Consider the following 13,343-nt stretch of genomic DNA (forward strand, 5'->3'; position numbering starts at 1 on the left):
CCACGTGGCGCCCTTCCCCGCGCGCGCTCCACGTGGCCGGCGCCATCTTGGCCACATGGCGGGGGGGGTAGCGGCGATTGGTCGCCCCGCCCCCGCGCCGGACCGTCGGCGCCATCTTGGCCATATGGCGGGGGGTGTATGCCCTCCGCGGCAGCTAATCTCTCTGCGTCTCTCGCCTGCCGCGCTAGTTCTTCCCAGACAGACCGCGCACATTCCTCCGCGCGGCCGCGCTGCGTCTCCGCGCCCGGAGAGGCTGCCGTTTCGGACCGTGCCGGGGAGCCGCCGCTCCGCGCGGGCGGCGCCGCCGCCGGTCCTAGCGCCGTGCCGCCGCTCGGACCCTGGTCGCGGCAAGGAGGGATTATCGGGGAAGACGCGGTTTTTTCGGGGGTGTTCGGATCTGGGGTCTCTCGCGGGGGGACCCGGGGGTTTTCCGCGTGCTCCGCGGCTTTTATGCATGTATTTGTGGAGGGGGATGAGGCGTCTGGCTCCCGCTTTTCCCCTGGGGTCTCTGCTGCACTGCGCCCCCCCCCCGTCTCTTCCGGGGCTTCTCCGGAGGGTCCTGCGCCCCCTCGGTCCCCTTTCCCCGGCTGCTTAGCCGTGAATAAACACGTTTTTGCAGCGTTCCAAGCCTCCTGTTCTTCCATTGCTTTTCGCAACACTTTTTCAACTTTTCCCCATGCTTTTAAAACTTTTCCGCTGCCGGTGGCTTTTGTATCTTCCGCCAGGGCAACTGTATATTTCTCCCACCCCTCTGAATTTAATATATATATTGGGCGTTTTATAACGCCAAAATCCGATAATCTTGCAATAGCAAGAAATAAATCCCTTTGGTCTCGCTGTTTCCAGTGGACCGCATCTAAACTTACGACCATCGTCACGGGCTTTATGTTGTCCGCGGGGTCCTGGGGGCGTCCCCCCTTTTCCTTCTCCTCCTCAGGAGTTCGGACCGGCCGACTCCTACCCGCTGTGCCTTTCCAAAGCGTAGCTCCCGTCCTCCGAGGTAATCGTTCCCGGGTTTCGGCACCACTTGTAGCAGTTCGCTGTTTCTGCCACAGTGGAGGCTCTGGTATCTAGGCCTACAGCACGACTTCCACTTTACTTTCATGAGTGGGTCGGGTCTTGTAACAGACGCATGGTACCAATATGGCAGACGGTTACAAAAGACGTTTATTAAGTAAAAGGTTCAGGTTTTATACTTCTTATCTACTACTACGTCAAACAGGATATTGCCACACCTCCTGGGTTAGTAGTTGGAGTGGAAAAGTACTGGCACATGTTAGTAGAGGGTCTACATTCCTTTCAGGGGTATCTTATCTCGAGAGGGGGATGGGGCTTGCTCTCCTCCTCACCGTTACAGTCCGAGATCTTCCGGCCGCCTGTCCCTATCTAACCACATATTTAATGTTGTGCTGAAAAGAGATCTGTAACAGACAAAATGTGAACACTGAGTTCTCACTATTGAGCTTTCTGTCATAGCCTAATTATTTCTTTTTTTACCTCTGTCACTTTTTTGTCTAGGTGGAAAATGTTAGGCTACTTGATCGTTTCTCTTCGAGAAGAGCTGTGGTGGGCACCTTGTATTTAACAGCTACCCATGTCATATTTGTGGAGAATGGTTCTGAAACTCGCAAAGAAACCTGGGTATGAATTTTTATTATTTCAATTAGTTGTAAGTGCATGGCGCTTTACTGATGGTAATTTGAAAATGAGTTTCAAAACACTTTAAAAACGGTAAATTAGTTCATATGGATGCTTTTATGAGGTCATGTGAAGTTCCAGACTAGTAATTTTCAAAATTTTTCAGTGGATTCTAGATATTACGGTATAGTAAGGGGAGTAGAAGGGCCTTCACTCTCTGAATACCAGATGTGATCGACTGAGGAAGAGCTGCTGTAAACTGCACTGTTGCTCCTATTATCCAGGAAGAACTAAGGAGAAATGTCTTGAATGTGAACTGCTTCCTTGGCTCTGTCAATTCTTGGCCTTCTTCCTTACTGCTAGTGTTGAATCAGTGATTTTGTTGGTTTAATACTTTAATTTTTTTTAATGAACTGGTATTTTGAATTAAGAGCTTTGATTGGTTGACAGCATACGTTGCATTTTCTTGTGGTTTATCCCCAACCATTGACCAAGCCCCACACAGCCACTCGCTCACTCCCCCAACCAGCAGAATCAGGGAGAGAAGCTAAAGGGTAAAAGGTAGAAAACTCATGGGTTAAGATAAAGACAGTTTAACAGGGAAAGCAAAAGCCATGCACACAGACAAAGCAAAACAAGGAATGAATTCACTGCTTCCCATGGGCAGGCAGCTGTTCAGCCATCTCCAGGAGAGCAGGGCCCCATCACACGTAACTGACTTGGAAAGGTGAATGTCATTACTCCAAATGTAGCCTGCTTCCTGCTCCCTTCCACTCTATATGCTGAGCAGGATGCCATATGGTCTGGAATATCCCTTTGGTCAGTCGGGGTCAGCTGTCCTGGCTGTGTCTCCTCTCAGCCTGCCAGGCACTCTCAGATACCTTGCCAGCATTGCAGAAAGCCTTGGCTCTGTGTAAGCAATAACAAAACCATGTCTATATAATCAGCCCCCTGTTCAGTGCAAATCCAGCCCCATGTCAGCCACAGAGAAGGAAAATAACTCTACCCCAACCAAAACCAGTGCACATGTACACATACAGGCACAGCTAATGCTTGGCATCGTAGATTTGAGAGCCTTTTAGGTAGCTTAAACCCCTTGTCCATTTTTGCACTAATTAACTCCACCTTCCTTTGATACCACTGTTCCTTACCAGGTTTTTATTGTAATGTTTCATCTCATTTGATGCAGTGGTTAAAATGATATCAGTATTACCATTCTGCCCGTGGGGAGGCACAATATTTTTTGCCTTATGTAACTGATGCTTCTCATCTTTTTGCTGTGCGAATAGATGAAAAGAACTTGGACAACTGCTAGCTCGCACTAAAGCAAAGGAACAAAAAGCTTTGGATCATGTGAGCAGGCTGATGTTTGAGCAGCTGAAACACTCCAGAAATGCCTCTTTGTCTGCAGGTGATGTATCAAGCTACTTGAGCCTGAAGCTGGAGATAGGAACCAAACTACAAGAGGAGGAGCGTGAGGGTTTTCTGAAACAGTAGTGGAAGCTACAGTGCCTGCTCTGGCACATCATTATAAATAAATTTCCTCTTAAAGATTTGACAAGCAGACCTCTTTTCAATTCCCCTCAGGTTCTCCACAGCCAAATTTCCTCTATTGAGAAGCAAGCCACCACTGCCACTGGTTGCCCATTACTGATCCGCTGCAAGAACTTCCAGGTCATCCAGCTGGTGATCCCCCAGGAACGAGACTGCCATGACGTTTACATATCTCTGATACGTCTGGCCCGACCAGGTATGGGAAAGGAGCAGCACAAAAATCAATCTGCATCTTGAAGAGGGAGGATTTAATGGAAGAAATGTATCTCTGCATCTTTGTCCTTTGCAGGTCTCTTCAAGACGGATGTGTTATGAAAGAAATATTGATGTAGTCATTTGTGGAGCAATGAAGAAAGCTCATTATAACAAGTAGTTCACTCCATAAAGTATGACATGAATTTCTATTTAGAATAATAATCTAGGATGTCATGTGCCATAAAATATATTATAATGATATTTTATGTGCAACTCCTTTGCTGTATGAGTTGTATAAATGTAAATTTAGGAGAATATTCTAAATACAGGTAACTTTTATGTCCCTGTTGTAATGAAAACTTTGCAGTACATTAAGTGGTCCTGTCAAGATTTCCATTTTGACTTTTTGTGCTGTGCAGATATTCCTTTAAATCAGTGGAAGGTTTTGCAGGAAGTGGTTGTTTTATTTCACTGGGCTGCCTGTGTTTTGGCCTATTATTATCTACATTTTAAATATGCCCCATGTGTTTCTGAATTCAGTTCAATATCCTTTTGAAACCTTTCCCCTTTTCAATGAAAAACCAAATATTGCCCCAAAGCCAAACCTTTGATTACCTACATTATAGCTCCTCTCTGCACTCTGCTCTCCTAAGACCCAACAGACAAAGCTTCTGGATTGTTGATTTTAAGCTATGACTTTAGAAATACATCACCAACTTTTGTTCTTTATTATTATTTTAACGGTATGCAAAGAAATTGTCTATTGTAGTCTTTACAAAGCTGACAACAGCTGGCTTTAATTTTTTTCTTGTTAGGAGAGTACCAACTTTATCTACTGTGTAGAGGGGAAAAAAATTGCACAGTCCACCAGCACAGCTACTGAACTTTATAAAGTACTAGTATTAGCAATAGTACTTTATAACTGTAGAAGTAACTTGGTAAGCTAGATGATGAAGGCATGTGATTCTGTAATCCTTTTTCTTGGAGGCAGCAGGGGGTGTGTGTGCTGCTATGCACCAGAATGATCACAGGAAAAGTAGCTGAGGACCCTAAATACAAGTTTAGTGACTGACTAAAGTGTGTGCCTGAGTGAAGAAGATGCAGTAACAGCACTGCAGAATTAGCACTTTGTATAGTTTAGCTGCGCAGTAGTTTTCCTTCTCCAGCAAACTAAATACAAGTTTAGTGACTGACTAAAGTGTGTGCCTGAGTGAAGAAGATGCAGTAACAGCACTGCAGAATTAGCACTTTGTATAGTTTAGCTGCGCAGTAGTTTTCCTTCTCCAGCAAACTATCTGATTGTGATTTGAGACAGGATAAAATCCTGCCTACCTACTCAAAATTAGAAGGCTCTGATTCAAGCTGAGTCACTTGTACCTGACTCTTCTGTGTCATTTTGTCGCAGCTGTACTTTCTTTAGGTAATATGGTTTCTCAGCATTAGAAGGTACCCTTTTCTCCATGACCACACCTATTCAGACTCTACTTTCCATTCTCTGCCTGTTCTTTTCATTCATTCCTGAGAGAAGCTCATGTTGTATACTGCTTTAACATGTTCTGTGCTGTCTGATCTCCTAGTTACATTAAAGGTGAAGGTTACGCCTAATTTTATTTTTGCTAGAATTTTAATGAGGTCAAGCTGTCAGCAGAATTTGGCCTTTTTTGCTTAATTAAGCCATTTTGTGTGACAAGCTGACCATGAGATACTACATGTTTAATAGCAGGTGTGCAGATGTTTATGGCAAAATTATAGAAAGATAAGAAAGGTCTTATAAATACTGGCAAAGATGTGGAAACTGACCTTTGAGGCACTGGCTACTAATACTTGAACATTTTTGTACTACATACAGATATCATCATATGATAATACTTACAATGCTGAGGCAGACTTCTGTCATAAATAACCTGGATGCATAGGTAGATTTTTAAAGGCTTTCCTTGTGCCTGTGAACAGCAGGTCCATTGGAAAGAAAATCTAGGTTTTCTGACAACTGACAATGAAGCAGTGAAAACAGGAGCTCAGAATGATACCAAAAGCTCAGTTTGGATTGTGCTAAAACTTTAGGTGAACAGATGAGAAATAAACCAGACTGTCTTCCTCATCTGTGCCATGCCAGAGGTTTGAAATTAGAAAATGCAGTAGGAGTTAAAACTGCTGCAAAATTGGAAATCATTCTCTTTTTTCTCCCTACTCAAGACTTTGTTGATTTTCAGTATGTTCCTGACAGAGTTAATATAAAGGTTTTTTTCTTTCTATTTTTATATTTTATATGTGTATGTATACAATCCATTTAATGACATTTAAAAAGGCAAAACTTAACTTACATTAGACCTTTAGAAGGCATAATCAAAATAAAAGTAAAGACTTTCTGTAGAAAAAGATGGGAGCCTTATTATTATTGGAGGGTGAGTTGTAGTTATTATTTTTATAGCTGTAAGTTCTGTTCAGTACAGAGCACAGCAGTGAAGTAAGATCCTGCTTATTAGGTATATGTTATTAGAAAAGGCAGTATTTAAATTTCATTATTGTGGAACAAGTATTTCAGTGGAGAACTATGAAATCAGAGAGGACTCAGTTTGTGACTTCAGTTCTAAAGCTGAAGGTGCATTGTTTGGAAAGGTTTAAGGAGCTTTGAGCAACAGAATGAAATATGCCCTTGTGACACAGCAGTAGCTAAAGTATCAATGACAGCACTGATTTAAATTTGTGTGCTGTATACTCATGAATTCCATGGCAGTGGTGTCTGCCTGTCACTGGTCACCAGGATTCAGGCACTCATTAAATGCAGAAATACTCCTAAAAAAAGTTAAAAGCTCTTATCACCACCAAAATTCATATACAGCACGTGGTTGAGGGAGACAGGTGGCATAGCTACTCAAACAACTTCCTGATAAAATGACTGATTAGCATATGCTTCTTTTATGCTTTTATTCTTTTCTACATCATGTGTATCTCAAATGCATTTGCTAATAATTCAGGGACAGGATTTTGCAGTCCACGAAACTATGATTTCATTTGATTTATTTGAAACCTTATTAGGGATGAAGACTACTAAGTTTTCTTCATTTTTGGAAGAATGTGCTGCATATCTTGTTCATATCTTTTTTTCTTTTACACAGGATAGATTTTACATTAATAAAAGGACTTCTAAACTACCTCTAGATAGCAAATTCTTTTGAAGAACTTCATGAAGAAGTCAGTGCTTACTCTGGCACTGGCTTTTATTCTGTGGATAAAAGCATATTGCTGACATTTTTTCTTTGTTCTGGGGAAGGCATTTACAAATCTACTGGAAACTAGCACAACAGTATCTTCTAAGTAGCACTTCTATTAAGGCACATACATTGCAACATGTACTAATAACAAAACAGCATGTACTTTTGAAGTTTCCTTGACAGTAGACACAAACCATGTGTAAAGATGTAACGCAAAGTGTAGCCTTTGAAAGGAAGCTGCACCAAGGTCAATGCCAAGTTCTGGTTTTGAAGTGTGATTTCAAGACAAGAAATCTGAAGTCATTTACTCTTTCTGTTTCTTTGCTTATTTTTTTTTTTTTCCCAGTGAAATATGAAGAGCTGTATTGCTTCTCCTTCAACCCAAAATTAGATAAAGAAGAACGAGAGCAAGGCTGGAAGCTCGTGGACCTGAATGAAGAATATAATCGGATGGGTGTTCCAAACAGCTATTGGCAGATTAGTGATGTGAACAGAGACTACGGAGTGAGTGATTTTTCTGTTACAGAGGCTCTCTGTGCAATAAATCAGCAGCCTGATGACCACCACAGTGCTTAGTGGCAGCATCTCTTTGTGCTCAGTGCTGTGCACACAGGTAGTAAGGTGCAGTTCCTCTACTACTTCACATGAAATGGCACACAGAAAGTGAGAGAAAGGATGTGTCTTCGTTTAACTGATGTGGAAATGAAGCGCAGAAAATAAGTCCAGTGTGTTTTAAATGTTAGAGTTCAGCTGCCTGGGAAGATGTTTAAGTCATACCTAATGTTATGTGTGTGAATAAGAGTTTCCCTGATACGTAGGGCTATGTAAAATTATAACATAGTCATTTTAAGACAAAAAAATTGCTCCAGATTGTGAGCTTGGAAATAGTTTTTCCTCACTGGCTGTTCCCACATTCCTTTTGAAGCTGAATAGTTTTTCCTCACTGGCTGTTCCCACACTCCTTTTGAAGCTGTTAGTGTTTTTCACAGATATCTTACAGGTCATGTATCTTCCTAGCTGCCTGCTGTCCTGCCTCATTCAGTGTTGTATGATTTAAGACCTTACAATATTTATTAATTGTGAGAAATAATAACCAAGACATTTTTGAAAAAGGTTTGTCCATGCACTCCATTGGTTCTGTTGCTGGAACATATCCATGTTAAGGACAGACTGTGACATTCTCAGAGAGACTAAATGTGCTGTCAGGGTTTGTTTTCTTTTTGTTAAAATGGGTGGAAAAAAATGTGTGATCTCTTTAAAAATAAAGTGTAGGAAAAATTTCATCGTGAATAAAATCCAGTTCACCACAGCAGCAACTCTAACCATAAGCCCTTCATTTTGTTTCTCCTTCATTACATATCCCTTGGCTCAGAAAATAATTTCTTCCTGAGCATTCTTAGTGATTTAGTCATCTCAGAAAGGCAAAGGGGGATACTGAATATCCTTTTTACCCCAGTCAGAAAGCTACAGACAATATCAGGAAAAGGGGATAAAACCAGGCTTCCATCTGTGGTCTCACTTGTCTTCAGAGGGAATTTGGGGCTTTTTTTTGCAGGCTCATCAGGTTCCTCTCAGAAGTAGTAGGCATTGTCAGGGCTGCTTGCCTTTTGGTAACCTCATTTCATGTGTCCTAATTGTTGTCTCCCTGTCCCTATTTTTGTCCTTTTTTCTTTTATTATCAAATTTTCTGAAGAAATTTGGCTCTATTGTCCCCTTCCATTATTGTTCCCTCCCAGCAGAACGTTTGAGAACTTCACCCATTCCCATCCTTACTCCCAAACTGTGCTACAGAGGATACTGCAATTGTAAATACAACCTTGCTATATGTAATGATAAATCTTGTCTGGAATGACTGTGTGCTAAACCTTTCTATTCTCAACAGGACATAAATTAACACTTGCAAATACAGCCCTTCAACCCTTTTGCTTCAGTTTTGCCATCTGTAAGTTAGGATTAATACTTTCCAGCTTCAAAAGAATGTTCTGAGCAATGCTAGTGATGTGTATACAGTACTAACAGGCAATCCCCCAAGGTTTGAGTTCCTTGGTATTTTGTTTTTGCTCTTGGAGAAGTGCTCTTTTTCCATGAGAGTGGAAATGGCTAATGCTACTTGTACTTTGTAGAGCAGACAAACAGAGTTCTCTTTCACAGGTCTGTGACTCCTATCCTACAGAAGTCTATGTACCAAAGTCTGCAACTGCACACATCATAGTGGGGAGTTCTAAATTCCGCAGCCGAAGGCGTTTCCCAGCTCTTTCCTACTACTGCAAGGGGAACAATGTAAGTGTGAATTGGTAGCCACAAACTGTTTGGTTATTTTGGCCTTGGTCTCATGATTCTTCTAGGAAGGTTTTGCAAGACAAAACCAGTGCTTATTTAATTAAAAAAAGTTATTAGTGTGGGCTGGTTAGTGTGGTTAGCTCATTAATAGACATTTAATGAAGACATTTAAACCCAGTTTCATCATCCAGTAAGACAAAAAATATGTGATCTCTGTATCACAAGGAATTGGAGTAGTACAAGGGGCCCTGAGACATGAGTGGCAGAGTGAAGGCCAGTAGCAGGCAGCTTAGTAGCTGACTGGGAGGAGAACAGAGCAGTTTTAGATCTGGTAGCTTGAGAGCATGTTGTGGTTATGCTGAAGAGACTCTCCTTGTCTGCAAGAGTGAGGAGGTCCACTTTCCCCTCTTCATAGCAAACGTTCTCAGTCCTGAGCAAGGAACTACTTCACTTGTCTGCAACCATTTGGAAAAAAACCCCTGTACCCAGGCTATTTGCATTTCTGTTTCTGGCAGCTGAGGTGAGCAAGGAGACCCTTGGACTGAAGGATTCCCCAAACTGGGTGTTTTTTATATTTGTGTTCCAGCCCCTTAGGGACTGGCTGAGCTCAGGTGTCATTACCAGTTAGGAGAATGGTGTACAAATATCCCCTTTTTACTCTCAAAGGATCTGTGTGACTCCTGCTTCAGTCCACAGTGTCATTGAGAGGTCTTCCCTAGTGCTGGGGAATTGTCAGGACCTTCTGTCCTGGTTTAGATGGACAGGTATCTGCCACAGAAGATTGGAATTTCCCTTGGAATGTAACCCCCCCCTCTCTCCTTTTCCAAATTATAAATTTGCAATTAAAAGGCTGTCAGGCAAAGATTTTGGGAATAGGTATAGCAGTTTTTTTTCTAGGGATAGTAAAAATACAAATGTTGTAGTACAGAAGAAATAAGCAAGCAAACAAACCAATAATTAATCCCAGAAAAACCCTGAAAGAGTCAAAAATACAACCTGTCTCCCTGTTGGTCAGGGTGCTGGGAACAGTCCAAAGTCAGCCCTCCTGGAGTGGCAGATGTGGTCCTGTTGGAGGCAGAGATAGTCCTGTGAAGCCAAAGGGTCGAGAGAAGTAGCCTTCTTTGAGAGGTGTGACAATGTGACAGAGCTCCGTTGGCCGCCTCCTGCCTAGCACAATGGGATGATGTAATGTGAGATGTCATTGGTGAGCATTAATGGTCCAATAACAAAAGATATTTCCATGGGCGTTTCGGAGGAATGAACAGAGGTAAGCAACACTGCCCCATCTGGTAAGCAACTGCTCCACCCAGTTTTTAACAGCTGGCTTCTTATCAGAGAAGGCAGTTACCCCCTCCATAACTGAGATAAAGAAAAAATCTCTCCAACCAGATTTTGGCCACCTCTTTGTTTAAGTGTCCAACACTTGGTCCTCTTGGTAACTTATGGGGAAAAAATTCTTTAGAGTGAAAAAGGGACAAACTTAACCCTCAACACCTTCCAAGAGACAGAGCTAGTCTGGGGTTACAGGGCATCTGTGGCACTTGCCACACAGGATGGGACATATTTCTGCAGAATGTCTCAAACACAAATCATGAGCTACAATCTCTATGGAAATCTTGTCTTTACAGCAGCCCTAGATTTAAGCTTCAGAAGAAAGGAACAAGACATTATTTTACTCCTTTACCCTGCATTTCATCAGAGCATTGCTTCCATAAAGATCTGTTGATTTTACAATGAAATGGAGAATAGAAAGTTTTAAATAGTAAATACTATCTCTGCATAAATTATGTATTATTTTTAACCTTTTGTTAAGATTAATTTTTTCAGAGTTAATCACTTTGCATGATCAACTATGTCCAAATAGAGATACTTAGGATAAAAACACTTGGACATTTCTAGTTCTTAGTGAAAGAAAAGGTCTCAGGGTCAGCTAGATTACAGGATATGGTAATTCAGGTTGGATGAGTTTCATGTTTGAGCCTGAATTTTTCCCTGCTGTGGTTGAAATTCAGGTTAATGTTCAAAGTACCAGGATCTGAAGTATTGTCTTTACTCCTGGATCCTTTATGGTTCAAAGAGCTAGAAAAACAGTGTTGGAGGAAATGCCTCCTTGTGAATTTGGAGGTTGCCATGAGTTGCTAGTAAATAAATGGCAGGAAAGGGATAAGATTTAACAACAGTTTGGGAAGAGCATGCTGCACGTGGAAGAGACAGGTACCACCCATTCAGTCTTTCACAGACAGAACTTTTACGTAGCTCCTTTGTCCTGACAAATTCAGTGGTGATGTGACACCTCTGCATCTTACACAGTCTGTGTGAATATGATAAGAGCAAAGCCTGGAACTATCTGCTCAGCTTACACTCCAGTTATAAATCACTGGAGTATGTGCTGATCAGAAGACTAACCTCCAAATAACAAGAACCTGTTTGCAAAACTGCTCATAAAGTATGGACAGGGTCTCATACAATTCGGGGTTTCTCTCTTAAAGACACATACTTTACTGTCTAATTACTGATAGTTCAAAGATGTGACTGAAAAAAGCATGACCTTTCTCACAGTCATAAATAATCTGTAGGACAGTCTGCACAGGTTGTGACCTTCAGCAGGCAGATTCTCTTCATGCCTGTGTTCAGTGCTTAGAAAGTACATATATTAGCTGCTTGCCTTCTATAAATCTAGCTGTCCTCTGCCTAGTAAAAACGAAAATCTCCTTGCCCACCCATTTCACATTTCGTTTCTTCTTTCCTGGTTTTGTCTGGAAAGAGGGTGATTATTGATGGGTCTGTGGAGAAACTCTCTTGCTTCCTTCGATAGCCCTGCATAATACAAGTACTCCAGGAGTCAGGCTGCCTGACCCACTTCTTATCCAGTGAGGTCTTTTTTCAATGGCAGTGCTAAAAATGCACCATCACTGGTGGCCTGGTTGCATTTTTGCTTTCTGGGCTCATGCTTTCAGGCTGTTTAGTAAAGCAGGCACTGGTGTAGGTTGAGTGTAATCAGTCTAGTACCTGGTAAGTGTGAGTGCCAAGGGATCTGTTCTTTATGTTATATCAATGTTCTCATGATTTCATGGCTGTACTCATCCTCATGATATCAGCTTTCAGGAGTTATTCCACATTAGGGAAATACAGTACTTAAAATAGCTCTAAAATTAGGATACTTAAAATTAGCTCTAAAATTTAGAATAAGACTAGGTTTGGGCCAGTGGGGTTGTATTGTTTTAATTCTTCCTTGTCTTTTAAAAAATAATGCATTTATTAACATGTAATTAAAAACAATGCATTTATTAACGTGATTAATTTTACCATGCTGCCTTTCTCGTGTAATTGTACATCTATGCAAACATCTAACGATCTGCTTTTGTAAATGCTTCTGGATGCTAAATAATTTCTACTTTGTAATTATGTTAGGTTTTTTGTTTGCTTGTCTGCTTTTCTGCAGGCCTCCATCTGCAGAAGCAGCCAGCCTTTATCTGGCTTTAGTGCTCGATGCCTTGAGGATGAACAGATGCTCCAGGCCATTAGAAAAGCCAATCCAGGAAGTGATTTCATATATGTTGTTGACACTCGACCCAAAGTAAGTACATTAAATTTCTTGCACATAGCAAGACTGGGCTGAATATATCAGGGAAGATAAACCTGAGAGACTGACCAAGTCACTTCTGGTCTTAATTACATCTGTGTAACTCCCCAGGTACATGAGGCTTTATCAGGGGAATCTTGACTAGGAACCTTGACTACATTGTTATCTCTGGGAGAATTTTCTCCTTGACACTGAACCTTTCCCTTTTCCTGTTCTTAGCAAAATGTCAAGATGCAGAAAAGTAAATAAAGTGTGATTTTAACTGTTTACACAGACAAAGGAGCTATCAAGTAAGTATATTTCTGATGAGACTGGCAAAAAATAATTCCCATTATAAGATGTATTTACAGTTGTTTCTAATGTTGCAAACCTCTGCCTGCTTATACTGTAATTTTCCCTGCATGATTTCTCCTGGAAATCTAGTGACATCTGCACAAGGTTAAGGAAAGGCAAGTTACTGAGATCACAGGAATGGAAGAGACCTTTAAATGTCTCCAGCACTTTGGTGGTTTTGAGAGACAATCTGAAATATGATTAATACTGACATCAGATGCTAAAACTATAAATTAATAAAACCCTCTGGCCAAGATAAAAGCTTAAAAAAATACACTACAGAGAAATATAAAAATTCAATAATGATTTAGAAGACATTGGAAGTTAAAAAGACATTGTGTTTAGATTGTCATGCTAGCCAACAGCTCAAGGTGATAAAGACTAGATAGACTTCAGTAGCTGGAGGTGAGAGTAGGGATGTGCTCTTTCTTACACTATCAGCAACTTCCCTCTTGAAGTTACCAAAGCCTCTGAAGAAAAGAAACTAAAGAGGCAAAACTCCCCAAAGAGTAGATAGGTACTTAATGAAAGAATAATTTAGTTAA

At 41.3% G+C, this 13,343-nt stretch overlaps 1 protein-coding gene across 1 annotated transcript in view; it reads left to right on the forward strand.

The window, feature by feature from the left end:
• The window catches only part of MTMR7 (myotubularin related protein 7), a 54,732-nt gene that overhangs the window by 24,830 nt on the left and 16,559 nt on the right, over positions 1 to 13,343 (forward strand). Inside the window, exons 2-6 of the mRNA XM_066316936.1 lie at positions 1,519 to 1,641; positions 3,226 to 3,388; positions 6,949 to 7,106; positions 8,754 to 8,882; positions 12,325 to 12,459. Of these exons, the coding sequence (XP_066173033.1) occupies positions 1,519 to 1,641; positions 3,226 to 3,388; positions 6,949 to 7,106; positions 8,754 to 8,882; positions 12,325 to 12,459 (708 nt within the window). The remainder of the gene's footprint in view (positions 1 to 1,518; positions 1,642 to 3,225; positions 3,389 to 6,948; positions 7,107 to 8,753; positions 8,883 to 12,324; positions 12,460 to 13,343) is intronic.

Source organism: Sylvia atricapilla, chromosome 4, assembly GCF_009819655.1.
Source record: "Sylvia atricapilla isolate bSylAtr1 chromosome 4, bSylAtr1.pri, whole genome shotgun sequence".
NCBI lineage: Eukaryota > Metazoa > Chordata > Aves > Passeriformes > Sylviidae > Sylvia > Sylvia atricapilla.